General features: G+C 38.1%; 1 protein-coding gene across 3 annotated transcripts in view; it reads right to left on the bottom strand.

Annotated features, from left to right (window-relative positions):
• The window catches only part of MSH2 (mutS homolog 2), a 57,601-nt gene that overhangs the window by 21,273 nt on the left and 21,765 nt on the right, over positions 1-14,563 (bottom strand). For all 3 annotated transcript variants that reach the window (XM_067292970.1, XM_067292972.1, XM_067292973.1), the window contains exons 7-8: positions 7,551-7,750; positions 2,118-2,227 (exon numbers count right to left, since the gene is read on the bottom strand). In XM_067292970.1, coding sequence (XP_067149071.1) covers positions 2,118-2,227; positions 7,551-7,750 — 310 coding nt within the window. The remainder of the gene's footprint in view (positions 1-2,117; positions 2,228-7,550; positions 7,751-14,563) is intronic.

Genomic DNA, 14,563 nt, shown 5'->3' with positions numbered 1-14,563 from the left:
TGAATCTCACTTCCAAGGGGTTACTCACATGAAACAACATAAACCATTTGAAAACTCTGGGACTATGCTAAACTAGCTAAATGATATGAAAAGCAGGCCCTTCTGTAAAGGTCTATGTTCTTAGTACCTGAACTCCAGATCCTATTTACAAGAATTCCTAACACATTTTGAAGGTAGCCCTGCTTTGAGCAGGAGGCTGAAGTAGATGACTTTCAAAGGTCCCTTCCAAACTAAATCTCATGATTCTATGAAATACAGGAACAGAAGTGACAGTTTATCAACATTTATTACAGCTAGGTAAATGAATAACCACATCCCACACTTTTTGAACTCAGTTGTTTCTTTTTATGCTATAACGGTTATCCTGAAAGGATTATTGGCATAATTAAGTTGCTATGACAACCTATCCTGCAATCACACTTGGAACAGAGCTGGATATTTTATTTGAATTCCCTAAGAAGCTAAGAGGAATTGCAAGTCAAAGGTTCAGGTTTTAATGCTCAAGCAGAAGAACATTTATTTTTCCAATAAAATCCGTGTTGGTTTATCTATAGCCATTTTAATCAATTCCAGTATCTTAAAAAAAAAAAAAAAAAAAACACCAAATCCAGCATACCAGATTCTGTGGGACTTAATTAAAAATAATTGACTCAATACTCTGTTTAGAAGGATCAAAACATTTTAAAGTAGAAGTTGAAAAGAAATTTGAAGAGATGGACTATGAAGGGTAAAGGCTTAGAACAGCTGTTAGTTTTAAAGAAAACAGCCCTAGGGCATACAAACTGCATCAACAGATGGTCTGTAACTAGTATAAAGCTATAAATTTCTTCATTAGCATATATCATAAATTACAGCAACATGTCAGTCAAGCAGTCTTTCCTTAAACAAACAGTAAAATGCAACTGATGAAAGCACACAGAGTACAAAGAGATCAAAAGCTGTGCTTTTGCCTTTGGAGCAAAATACGCACATTAAAAATTCTAAAGCCTGTGCAGTTTTGATAAGTTACTGTCTTTGTTCCCCAACTTGCCCTCACCATCACGCTTGGCAAATGGGTAGGTACATCTCATAGTTCTACAGCCAGCTGCGAGCGACGTTTATGACAACCCTAAAAAGCTCCCCAGCTTTTTGAAAAGAATGAAACATATCATTAAGGAACATTAAATATAAGTTATTATAAACAACTGGAAGAAATAGTAATTTTATAAAATCACGTAAATTTCAAAATATATTGAACAGATTCTCTAAAAAAATACAGTGGAAAAAATGATGTATAAAATGCTCCAGAAACCTTGGCATTGCTTCACCCAGTTAAGCAACAGGACACAGCCAAAAACATGAATTAAGTGTTTGATGCTAAACAATGATTAATAAGTCATCTATACTCATTCCATCGCCTCTCTGGTACATATTTAAGGAACAGAGATGTTCCTTCCAGCTTTCTTTGGCCAATCTTTCTCTTAAAAAAAAAAAAAAAAAAAAAAAAAGCCAAATTTCCCCTGTAAGCTTAGACTTATCATCAGTATTATTTTATAAGCAAGTCTGGATGCAAAGCTAAGTCAAGTTAAATAGCTTTCTCTCTAGTGGGAAATTTCTTCATGATGGAAAGTAAAGTCAGCCTTTATATCCAGGTCAATCATTTTCCAGAGAGGCAAACTGTTAATTATGAAGACTAAATCCTATGAAATAGAACAAAATCTAGTGAACTTTATAGAAGCAGAGAAATATAGCCAGAGCATATTTGTTAAATATCCTAGATTTGAGACTCATCGCAGTAACATCACTGAACATACAAAGAAACAAGAGGAAAAAGTGGTAAAACAATTTCCCTCTTTCAATACTGATTTGTTTTTTAAAAACAAAACAAAAAAAAATTCATGACCATAGCATCCCTGTATCCCAAACATTTTGTCACTGGACTAGATAATTAAGTCAGTGGGTGAACATCCTCTTGACATTCAATTGCTATAATAATCTCTGTCCTCATTTACTCTATCGCTAAACTAAAACTGCTTAATGTAGATGATCAATTAACTTTGTGAATGTGGAGCAGATTGTAAAGTTCAATAAGAAATTTCAATTGCTAAATAAACCCCCTCCCACATGCCATCTTGTACCTTATCCATGTCTAATGTTGTTTCTATCATCTCCAGAAACTTTGAGAAGTCAGAGTGGATATCATTAAGCGGTGTTATAAACACTGCCAACAACAACATCTGGTGATCTCCTGTTAAGAAAAAACAAACAAGAAGAATTATCATTCACAAAAAAACCACAACTTTCCCAATAGTTAACCAGAATTCACCTATCCAAGATAAACAGCACAACCATACAGATGATTAATTTCCATTAAGACTGTTCACAATTATTTCATGGCACACTTATGCATACTTTTTTTTTTTTTAAATGGCATTATCCGTTTTAGATTCTATTCTGTCATCTTCAATCTTATCTAGTGGTATTAACTCCCTAATATGAATAAAACTACAGGCAAACAACACGTAAAAAGCAAACTTGCTGTCTGACCATTACCTCTTCTTGCCCCACAGAAAGCTGAAATGGCTTTGTTAAAACTGTATTCTACAGCAACTCATTTTAAAGGTATGAAGGGGAAAAAAAGATTAGAATTACCATCATAGACACCTGAGAGTTTTTAATTTGTCTTAAATCTAAATTTCCAGAAATTGGGAACACTTGTTAAGTTCACGTTTGGACAAAAACAGGAATTGATTTTTTCAGTCTTTCCCTCTCCTGCTTAAAAAAGATCACCTACTCCAACCAGATCTTTATAGTCGCTGTTCTTTACACTAAACAGGAAGTCACAAAAATTAGTCTTTTTAAAAATATATTTTGTCAGTACAGATTCTGTGTATTAAGCATAACTGCATAGCACACACACATCGGTCAGAAGGCCACACAACAGTCTACGAGCACTGACTGTAAAATGCAGATCACAGTTCACTTAATGCACTCATATATTGCCAATTTTGTGAAAGAAATATTTTCATCAAGCCTACAAATAAGCACCTATTCAACAGCCAGCTGTGAAAAGTCCATCAATAAATAAATGTTTAAATCTTTGCAGCCACTTCAAATTATAATTTAATCACAGCAAGATTAGCATTATCGACTAAATATTTATGAAACACCTCAAAGAAAATCTAAGGCTGTAAGCCTGTAGTCACTGGATTACGTACAGAATTGTGAGATTTGCCTCTGATATTCACAGATAAGCCTTTGCAAATTAATGGATAAAGGCAGAATTAAGCTCCGACTACTCCAGAGCTTCCCAATTTCTTACCAGACTAGGTAGAAAAAGATCCTAATCTTTCCTAAGAAAATGCTCGTCAGTAATTTATAAAAGACGTATGATCAGGACATGATTCTCTAAGGGCATCCCTTCTCTCTCTGTCTTGCAGCTCTGCAACTCAAATGGAATTTGTGTTTCCTTCTCCTCCTGTGTCCTTTTACTTTTTTCTCAGCTTTTGAGGTTAAAGCTCTTAACTGATTAGCATCTATTAATACAGGAAAAAAAAAGCTTCATGTTATTGAGAGACTACTGAACTTGCAAAAACTTAAAAACTGAGTCTTTAAAAATATTTAATCTAACTGAAGAACAGAGTAATACAAGAACAAGATAGCATCAGTAACGGGCCATTTGCTACGTAGACTTCAGTTATTCATTTGAGTCCATCCACAGCTGCTTCTATCGCCTCTATGTGGTGATTAATGTTTTTATTACAAGGAAATAGTAAAAGGAACTGTGATGCTAGAGTTTAAACAACAGTAAACACTCACAACTAAGAGAGATCTGAAATAAAGTAGGCTTTTTTTTGATTATTATTCCAGATCTCACTTGCTCGCTCTAATACCACTACCCCTCCACACTGCTCCAAAGAAGACAGATCTGAACCAACCTAGAAACCAAAGGAGGCAGTAAAGAAGGAAGCAGAGACTGCAAGAGCAGGAAAGTTTCATATTCATTCTTCAGAGTGGATCTAACAGTTACTAGGGCTGACAGACTGTATGGCACCCACAATATAACGATCCCAAGTATACTTGAATTACAAGTGATTGTTCTTGAACTTAAAGTAGCAATAACAGTTTCCTTCTTGAAAGGAATAAGCAGGGAAGTTTCACGATACCGCTTTGTTATTGGAGTTAGAAGAGCACATCTTCAGACACTGCAGGATGATGTTGAATTCAAAAATTAGAAAATACTGGTTTATTTACATATATTTATGACAGAATTCAAACTGAAACATTGCCAAATTAATTTGAACTTTCAATCCAAACTGAGTATCCAAGACTTGGAGGAATTAAAAGATTTGATTCAGTAATACTGAGGATTTATGAAAGTTCTACTGGTATGCTTTCCCCCAAAGCAAAATACTTTACATTAAAAGAATCTGAGCAAGAAACATTATTGAAAAATTCTAAATTAAACTCCCACTTGTCTTGCTCCTGCATTCATGAAGTCATATAAAAGACACGTTATTAAAAAAAGAAAAAAAAGGCAAAAATATCTCCAATTTTGCACCTATTTGACAGCAGGAGTATGTGAGCTGCACATAGAGACCTATATACCTCCAAAAGCACAGAGGTGCATTTAGTGATTACAAAACCTATCTGCTTCTGGGCACAGTTTTTAATTTAAACCATAATTTCCTTACTGAAGCACAGCTAAGTGTCTATTATATGCATTGAAGACTTTTACATAAATTTAATTTAAAATGTTTTACAGAAACCAAAAATCAAGCACTAACACTTTAAACTCAAACATTTATCCAGTCGGCAAGCTAGTGAATAGAGGTATGAAAAATCAACGCTATTATATTACAGAGATGCACTTAAACTTGACACTGATGGTACACAAGGTCTTAGAAAAAATGGTGAGGAAAGAACATGGAGCAAAATGGAAGTTGGGTTAAGTATAGTACAAGTTTACCAGAGGTAGATCATGCCCAAATAGTGCAAAGTCTGTCTCTGAGATAAGACAAAGCAAATCCTGTAGATCTAAGCTGGACTTTTCTAAAGCATTCAACATGGTGTCACGTGGGATGTTAAGATGGAAAACTCACGGTTAAGATGGAAGACTCACGGTCAATATAATGATCAGAAGGCAGATAAAGAGGACATGGCTGACTTGCAAAAGATTTATGGGTTGAAAGGATATTAGCAGGACAGTTCCTCCAGGGCTCATACAAGCATTAATCTTTTTAAGATGTGTGAATTAATGATGTTGAAACACAAATGAAAGAAGGCTGCTTATGAAATTCACTAATATTTAAATTGTGGAAGGTATCAGTAGAGGAAACACCAGCAAAATAAACCAAAACAGAACTAAATTACCTTGAAAACTGGACTAATAGAAATGAAATAAAATTTAATAGCAAGTAAGGTGATGCATTCATAAACAAAAGAACTGCACTACAAGTAGGAGAATAATCTGCTGAAAATGACAAAGGACGGACAACAGCCAAAGATGATCACCCCAGGACTGACACACCAATGCAACGCAGTCATAGAAGATACAGTACTACAATATGCCAGCAAAAATATTTTCCAAAAGCAGTAAGGAGGTATTCAAGTCACTGGAGACAGTATGGTAGAAATCCTACTGGAACATGGCATACGATTTTTGTATCCTACATATACGCAGGCTTGAAACAAAGAGTGTCAGACTTAGCTGAGAAGGAAGACTCTTCAGTGGCTTCTTAAAGACAAACTTCTTGTAAGTAGCTAGATTTTATGCCCCAGCAATTTGAGCAATGAACAAACGCTCCCTTCTGCCAGCAACAGCAAAACAATTTGATGATTCAGCGTCCTTTCCCATTTCACTTCACTTATTACCCCCTCCTCATCTTTCACCATCCATAAAAACAATTCTCTCAAGAAAGCAATGCTTTATATTGAGGAAACAGCAATCACTGCTACTTGCTTTATGCTGCAGTTGATTCACCTCCAAAAAAACATTAATCAGAAAATAAAGTTCTGAAACTCACAGATGCTTAGAGTTGCCAGAAAATTTCTGACTTTTCATCTCCTGATAAGTTAAAAGATTTTGTATAGTCTCAAACAGGAAAATCATCAGATGCAGTCTGAATCAGTCACATTTGAAACTACCAGGCCATTCTTGTATTTTAAACTTGTACTTTATACAAGTACAAAGAAAAATAAAAATATCACACTTCGCCTATTTTAAATTATTATTTTAGACGCACTGCTGATAAATGCCCTACTAAGGCTAACTGATTTATGTGTAAAACAGCAAGAACCTTTTGCAATCCATTAATTTACACATAAAGCAAACTTAGCAGTTTGCCTCACAGCTTGGTCCTCAAAACATCTAAAAATGGATTGCTTTCATAGCCAAGTATAATGACAGACAAACTCTGTTGATTCAAATGACAAGTAACAGAAAAAGGAGACATCAAGAGAGTATGCTGCACTAAAATCTGTGGAAGACAGACATCCCAGAGCTCCAGGCCAGGGGAAAAACAAGCAAGGTCTGCTTGGAAGTGTCAAAGTGACAGGGCTGAGGCTGCTAAACCATGGCACAGGGCTTGTAAAAAAAATGTATTTCTGCCAGTTCCCTACCAGTTTTAGATTCTGGCTGCTCTTGAAAATAACACAGCCAGTATCCAAGAATTCATTTCTTTTTAGATGAATATTTTAGAAGATAAATTTCATTACTTCAAGCCATAAAACTATAGTACTGAAAAGTATAGGTTATCTTGGGTAATAACACCGTCTGCTCAAACACACTAAAGAGATTTTTGTATCTGCGCCATTTCAAAAATTCCTCCTCTTTAAGGTTTTGGTGCTTGCTTTATTAAAAGAGATTTTAAAGCAAATTAATGTACTTCTACAAAAACATGCTTTCTGTCAGCCTAGGACAGGCATGAAAAGGACTACTATTACTACATTGAATCACCTCCCTATCACACTGGCACTATACCTTATTTTACTTGTTCTTGGTAACACATAGAAAGGAAAAAGAAATAGCAATCTTTCCATTTTCTACACTTGCTTGTCATAACATTGAGCTTTCTACCAGTAAAGATCAGAAAAAAAACTCATTTCCAAAGGAAATAAATAAATAAAAGTGGTTCAAATTATACCACTAAAATTTAGAAGGAAAAAAATCAGTTTAATTACAACTCAAAGTGTGTATGAAAACAACTATCTTCAAAAGGAATGCGACAATGTTGTATGGAGGGTTTTCATAATATACACACACACAATTGGTCAAGATTTCTTAGAAACAAGCCAACCTCAAAGACTACAGATTCATCACCTGACAGCTCAAGTGTTTTAGCTACACACTAATTGGAACACTTCTTGGGGTAAAGATTTTGTTATGTTTATGTTTAAGTATCTGACTGGTATTTCACAATTTCATCACATTTCAAATTCAAATATCTTTATGCCTTATTTCTGCTACAAAAATACACAGAACAAAAGTAATCTTTGGAAATCTACACACTATTTCTTGGCATTCTCAATGTATTATAAAACACTGAAAAATAGACAAGGGATGGCATTACCTTCATGTTTTTCTAGTGCTTGTACAACATTAGGCAGTTGATTAATAGCCTGATACATTCGGTAACAGTCCTGTAAGGTTGCTGCTTGTCTCTGAAATTTCTTTGCTAGCCGGTTGAGATCTGGGAAGCGACGTAAAAGATCTTCTTGAAGGCACTGACGTAGTTCTGGATCTACCACAAAGGCTTCAACCAAATTCAATCTAAATGAAAAGTTCAGAACATGAATTAGCATGACATGGTCTGCAAGGCTTTTGTTTCAGTAATTAAAATGCAAACATCTATCTGGAAGTTTCTACCTATCCTTTCTCTATGGATGTATCCATTGCCCAACTCTCCTGATAAAACAACAAATGAAACTAAAACAATGCATGAGCTGAGAAAGCAAGGATTTTTAAACTACATTATGCTTTTGTAACATATACAATTGGGATATCTAATTAACAGCTTTGGAGTGAGTGTTTCAAACTCAAATACCAACATCTGTTCAGTAGGTATGTCGAAGCCCAGAATCTTCTTTGAGATTAATTCCTTCCTTGCAACCATAGAAAGTCATCCAGTAATCTACGAAAGAACAGACACTAAGGAGGGGAGGGGGGGAAGGGGCAGCAACACTGCCAAAAGTCCTTGGCAAAGTTCAGCCACCTGTGCTCAATGCCAGCTGTGATACAGCGCAGCTGTGCAACCCTCGATCACAGAATGGGAAACCTTGAGGTTAGAAGGGACCTCCGAATATCGCCTAGTCCAAAGCCTTGCTCAAAGCAGGGTCAGCTAGAGCAGGTTGCTCAGGGCTGTGTCCTGTTGTGTTTAGAGCATCTCCAAGGATGGAGACTCCACAACCTCTCTGGGCAATCTGCTCCTCTGTTTGACCACTCTCACAATAAAAAATACTCTTCTTATGTTTAAACAGAATTTCCCATGTTTTAGTTTGTACCTGCTGCCTCTTGTACTTTGACCGCACACCACTGAGAAGAGTCTGGCACAGTCTTGTTTACTCCTTCCCACCAGGCATTTGCACACATTGATAAGATCCCCCCGAGCCTTTTCTTCTCCAGGCTGAACAGTCCCAGCTCTCTCAGCCTTTCCTCATATGACAGATTGCACTAGTCCCTTAATCATCTTAGTAGTACTTTGCTGGATCCACTCCAGTATGTCCATATCTCTCTTGTACTAGCGAGCCCAGACCTGGACACAGCACTCCAGACATTGTCTCACCAGCGTGGAGTAGAGGGGAAGGATCACCTCCCTTGACCTGCTGGCAGCGCTATTCCTCATGCAACCAGTATGCAGTTGACCTTCTTTGCCACATGGGCACACTGCTGGCTTATTGTCAATTTGGTGTCCACCAGGACCCCTAGGTCCATCTCTGCACAACTGTCTTCCAGGTGGTCATCCCCAGCCTGTACTGGTGCATGGGGTTACTTCTCTCCTGGTGTGGACTCTGCATTTCCCTTTGTTGAACTTCATGAGGTTTCTGTTGGCCCATTTCTCCAGCCTGTCAAGGTCCCTCTGAATGGCAGCACAGCTATCTGGTGCACCAGCCACTCTTCCCAGTTCTGTATCACCCACAAACTTGCTGAAGGTGCACTCTGTCCCATCATCCAGGTCATTAATGAAGAAGTTAAACAGTACTGGACCCAGTGTTGACCCCTGGGGGACACCAGTAGTGACTTAATCTCAAGCTAGACTTTGTGCTGCTGTCTCACAACCCTTTGAGCCCAGCAGTTCAGGCAGCTCTCAGTCCGCCACACTATCTAGTAATCTAATCCATACTTCATCAGTTTGTCAATGAGAATGCTGACTGGCAGAAAATTATATCCATTTCAATAACATGCTCCTGAAGTACGCATTTGCAAACTGCATTGGAAATTCTGAAAGTGATAATTTCTACGTTGCACGATGCAGCGTGCTGCAGAGAGAGCTAGCTGATAGAAATAGAATACAGGAGTTAACACGGCCCACTGCCTTAGCTAACTAGTAGAGACAGTCACTCAAGAAACTAAAGCTATGTCTAAAGTACACAAGAGAGGCACTCCTGGACAGGTAGAAGTATGTTTCTGTGTATACAAATTTCAACAGGGATGTCTTTCAGTTGCAGAAAGTGTTCTGCTCATGCTGTTACAATGAACTTGCAGTATTACACTGAACAAAATCAGTCAAAAAGATGAGAATCCTACCTCTACATTTATCCATTCAACTATTACCTTATTAAATAAAAAGATCGACACTGTTGACCCATAATGGTGTTTTGTTTCCAAAAACTTTCCAAAAAATCTTCCCTAAAAGATACATTAAAACGTCAGCATGCAGACAGAACTTGTGAGAATTAAACAGGAATATACTTAAGATTCCTACTGCAAAAATACAGAGCAAGATTTTTAATAGTAATGTTTTTATTATGGTGTTATCATAATAGAGAAGTAAACTTCAGTTCTGAACCCTCTTGGTGTTTCTGAGCACATTTTCTAGCTTTCAGGCTTCTATCAATTGGCTTGGAAAAAGAATTACATGATTCTTTCCATCAAAGCAAATACATTGCCATGTTTATTAAAAATCCCTGTAATTTACCTTGTAGACCTGACTTAAGACTCAGCCCATGAACCCTCTTCTCTCAGAAGCAGCAATGGTAGCAATCAGTGACCTAAAAGACTTTGTAAAGACCAGATGTTGCTTTATAAAAAAAACAAAAAACAAAAAAACACAAAAGATACTTGATGCAACTGCTTAGCATCCTAAACGTAAGCCAACTAAATGCCTACCTCAGGGGATTCCAGAAGGAATAAATCTCATCTGCAAAGCTTTTCCTCAAAGTATCTTCAGCCCCTGTCAGAGCTTACTGAAACTAGGGACAACCTCCAGCAACTTGTTCCTCTTCAGAGGAACCAAGTCACTTAACCATTTTTAATCTGGTAATCTGGAAACACTTGCTTTGGCAAAAAACAAGACAGGATTCACTGAAAGCTTGTCCGTAATGCATACCCACATGTTCTTATCACTACCCTGTTTATTCTTTAACATGGTTACTGCAAATGCAAAACTATTTTATTATTCTAAAGTTATTCAAAATGTTACCACACATCACTCCAGATAGAGATGTCAGTAGTCACAAATACCTTGTGTTTTCTTACCTGCAAAGCTGCACCAAGTTTTAGTTTAGGGAAAAAACAAAAACAAAAAACAAAAACCATCTTTCTTCACTTAAAGAAGCACTAGGAAGAAAGTAAAAAGACATTTGGAGAGTTTACCCAACTGTAAAAAAATTAGTTTTAACCTAGAAAAATTGCTACTTTTGACTGGGGCAGGAAACCAGAGTTTGGTCATTTTATCCAAACTGTTGAAGTTACAGGCAACTCCATGACTTCCACATTAAAATTTCCAGTATAAAAATTATTTTATCTGATTTTTGATGACAAATCTCAGTCATGCAAGAATGTGCAACATTCAAATCCATCCTCTACGTTAGATTATATCTTGGCTTCCGATCACTTATGTTTAAGTCACGAGTATTTCATTTAACAACCCTTCCAAGAGGTCCTTACTCAATCAATATTCCTGGCAGTCATATATACATATTCAGTCACTTGTTGAATCTTATTACGTTTTGTACTTGGAAAAAACTTGCAGCAACAGTTTCTAAAATAACACATTATCTTATTTTTAAAACTCAGCTACACAGAGGCTTGTCCAGATATATATAGATACCTAATGCCTTTTCTGAGTCCATGCAAAGCTCTCTAAGACAGAGACAGATTACATTCTTTTTTCCTATACATACTGTTTTATATTTATTTTCATTAAGAAAACAATCTGTGCCTGTTCTGTCCAATCACTCAACCTGTTTTGGTTTCTATTAAAAGTTTGGCTCTTACTTGTGTCACCTATAAATGTCGATACCTTATTAGCAAACTCCCTATTCTGACCATTAGAGAGCATCTCAAATGCAGTTCTTAGACCCTTGAGTTTACCTTTGCCAAGACTAAAACTGACCTTCTATTTTTTTTTCTCATACCTTTTAGACAATTCTATACAAACAACCCCTTCACTTTCATCCCATGACTCCCGCAGATTGTTAAACAGCCTCCTGGGTAAGAGCTTGTCAAAGGCATTCTGAAAGGCCTAATTTATTCAATTTTTTTTTTTGCCCACTACAATGACAAGTTCAAAGAGTTCTCAGATCAGCAAGATACAATTTTCCTCTTCCAAAATCATGCTAATTAGACTAACATCTCATGACCCTCCTAGTATTGTTCTTTCTCCTCTTCACATTTGCCAACCAAAAATGTAAGGCTGACAGGTTTATGTTCACTCCACATTTTGCATAACAATTTCCTGTATTGCTAGAATGCCTACAAGGATACTGAACAGAAAGGTCTATATTAAGATAATGCAACTATAAACCATGCCTACTGCTCACAACTAATAATAAACAAAAACTGCCACTTGATTTCAATGTAAGGATCATGACTGAGGAAACAAAACAAAAAAACCCAACATCCAAGTAGTATAACCAAACAGCTGCTGACAATGTTGGATAACTTGTCTCTCCTGCAAAGCAGAAAGAGAAAGGAAAATAAATCAAACTTTGTACCACAGACCTAAGGAATCACAGTCAAGATAACAATTATAACCAGAGAAACTTCATTAGGAAATAAATGAAATCTTAGTTCCAAGACTGTTGCTTAAATTTGCAAATTAAACCACAAAAAATACCAAACAAAATCTCAACTAATGTAACTCAAAACCAACACAACTACTTTTCCTGAACTGGGACGCGATATCCCACAATTTTTCTTCCTGCTATTCAAAATCATGACTATTTCTCCTCTTTGAATTCTGTGCAGTAACAGCAACATTAGGCTTAATGTGCTCTTCTAGAAGAACAGTATATCCAAGTTTTTGTTGGATTTTCTGAATCCAACTGCTAGCGTTTCATGCTTTCCCATGTTGTATTGTTGCTGTGAGGTGTGACTCAATCTACTACTAACACAGAAAAGACTAACAGTTCAGGAGAGAGAGAAAGAGAAAGCAAGAACAAGCGAGAGCGAGCAAAAGAGTGAGAGAGCATGAATGAGAGAGAGAGAAACAAGAGAGCAAGCAAGAGCGCGAGCAAGCGAAGGAGCACAAAGAAGCACAAAGCAGTGAGCATGAGAGCGCGCGCGCGAGAAGAGAGCGCGCACGAACGAATGAGAACGAGAGAGCACGAGAGAGCACATGAGCGAGCGAGAGTGCGAAAGCGAGCAAGCGAGAGAACATGGACATACGCGAGAGAAAACACGTGCGAGAGAGAGAGAACGCGCAAGAAGGAGCAAGAATGAGCGAGCGCAAGCATGAGAGAGAACAAACGAGCGCGCAAGAGAACGAGCAGGAACGAGCGAGAGAGAACGAGTGAGAGCAACAGAGCATGAGCAGGAGGGAGAGGGAGAGCAAGAGCAAGCGAGCAAAAATGAGAGAGCGAGCAAACAAGAACGAGAACGAGTGGGCGAGAACGAGCGAGCAACCGAGCAAGAACCAGCTGGCGAGAGAATGAGCAAGAACAAGCGAGAGAATGACCAAGCAAGAGAGAGAAAACAAGCAATAAAGAGAAAAAAAAATAAGCGAAAAACATGAGCAAGCGAGAAAAAAAAACACAAGTGAGCAAGAAAAAGCTAGCGAACGAGAGAAAAAGCTAGCGAACGAGAGAAAAAGCTAGCGAACGAGAGAAAAAGCTAGCGAACGAGAGAAAAAGCTAGCGAACGAGAGAAAAAGCTAGCGAACGAGAGAAAAAGCTAGCGAACGAGAGAAAAAGCTAGCGAACGAGAGAAAAAGCTAGCGAACGAGAGAAAAAGCTAGCGAACAAACAAGTGAGCGAGGAAAAAATGAGCAAAAAAAACAAGTGAGCAAGAGAAAAAACCATTGAGAGAAAAACAAGCGAGAGAAAAACAAACAAGTGAGCGATAAAACAGCGAGTGAGCAAGAGAAAAAATGAGCGAGGGATTAAAGATGAGTGAGAGATTAAAAACGAGCAAGGGATTAAAAGTGAGCGAGAGAAAAAACAAGCGAGGGGTTAAAGACGAGCAAGGGATTAAAAATGAGCAATCAAGAGAAAAAAAACGAGCAAGGGATGAAAAGCGAGCAAGCAGAAAAAAACGAGCAAAAAACCAAGCAAATGAGAGAAAAAGGCAGGCGAACGAGAGAAAAAGGAGCGAGGGATTAAAACCGAGCGAACGAGAGAAAAACAAGGGAGGGATCAAAAACGAGCGAGAGAAAAGCAGGCGAACGAGAGAAAACAGCAAGGGATTAAAAACGAGCGAGCGAGAGAAAAAAGGTGAACGTGAGGAAAAACGGGCGAGGGGTGAAAAACACAAGCGGGCGAGGGGTGAAAAACACAAGCGGGCGAGGGGTGAAAAACACAAGCGGGCGAGGGGTGAAAAACACAAGCGGGCGAGGGGTGAAAAACGAGGGATAAAAAGCAGGTGAACGAGAGGAAAAAAGCGAACGAGGTATTAAAAACAAGCGAACGAGAGGAAAAAGGTGAACGCAAGGGAAAATGCGGGTGGGAAAACGCAGGCGAATGGGGAAAACGCAGGCGAACGAGAAAAAACGAACGAGGGATTAAAAATGAGCGAACGCGAGAAAAAAGCGGGTGAACATGGGGTGAAAAACGAGGGGTGAAAAAAGCAGACGAGAGAAAAGGCGCGCGAGCAAGAGAGAAAAGGCGCGGGATGAAAAGTGAGTGAGTGAGTGATGAAAAGGTGAGTGAGAGAAAAGGCAAGGGAAGAAAAGTGAGCGAGCAAGCAATGAAAAGGGCAAGCGAGCGAGAGAAAAAATGAGCAAGCGAAAAAACGAGCGAGGAAAAAGTAAAGAGCGAGCAAGAGAAAAGAGTGAGAAATGAGCAACCGACCAAGAAACAGAGCAAGAAAACAAGCGAGCGTGAAAACACGAGCGAACAAGAGAAAACAAGAACAAGAACGAGAGCGCGAGTGTGACAGAGAGCGAGCGAAAATGAGTGAGAACTAATGAGCGGGCGAGCGAGCGAG

This window comes from Apteryx mantelli, chromosome 3, assembly GCF_036417845.1.
Source record: "Apteryx mantelli isolate bAptMan1 chromosome 3, bAptMan1.hap1, whole genome shotgun sequence".
In the NCBI taxonomy this organism is placed as follows: Eukaryota; Metazoa; Chordata; class Aves; order Apterygiformes; family Apterygidae; genus Apteryx; species Apteryx mantelli.
Note: the sequence above shows the minus strand (reverse complement) of the source record. Positions and strands in the feature narration are given on the sequence as shown.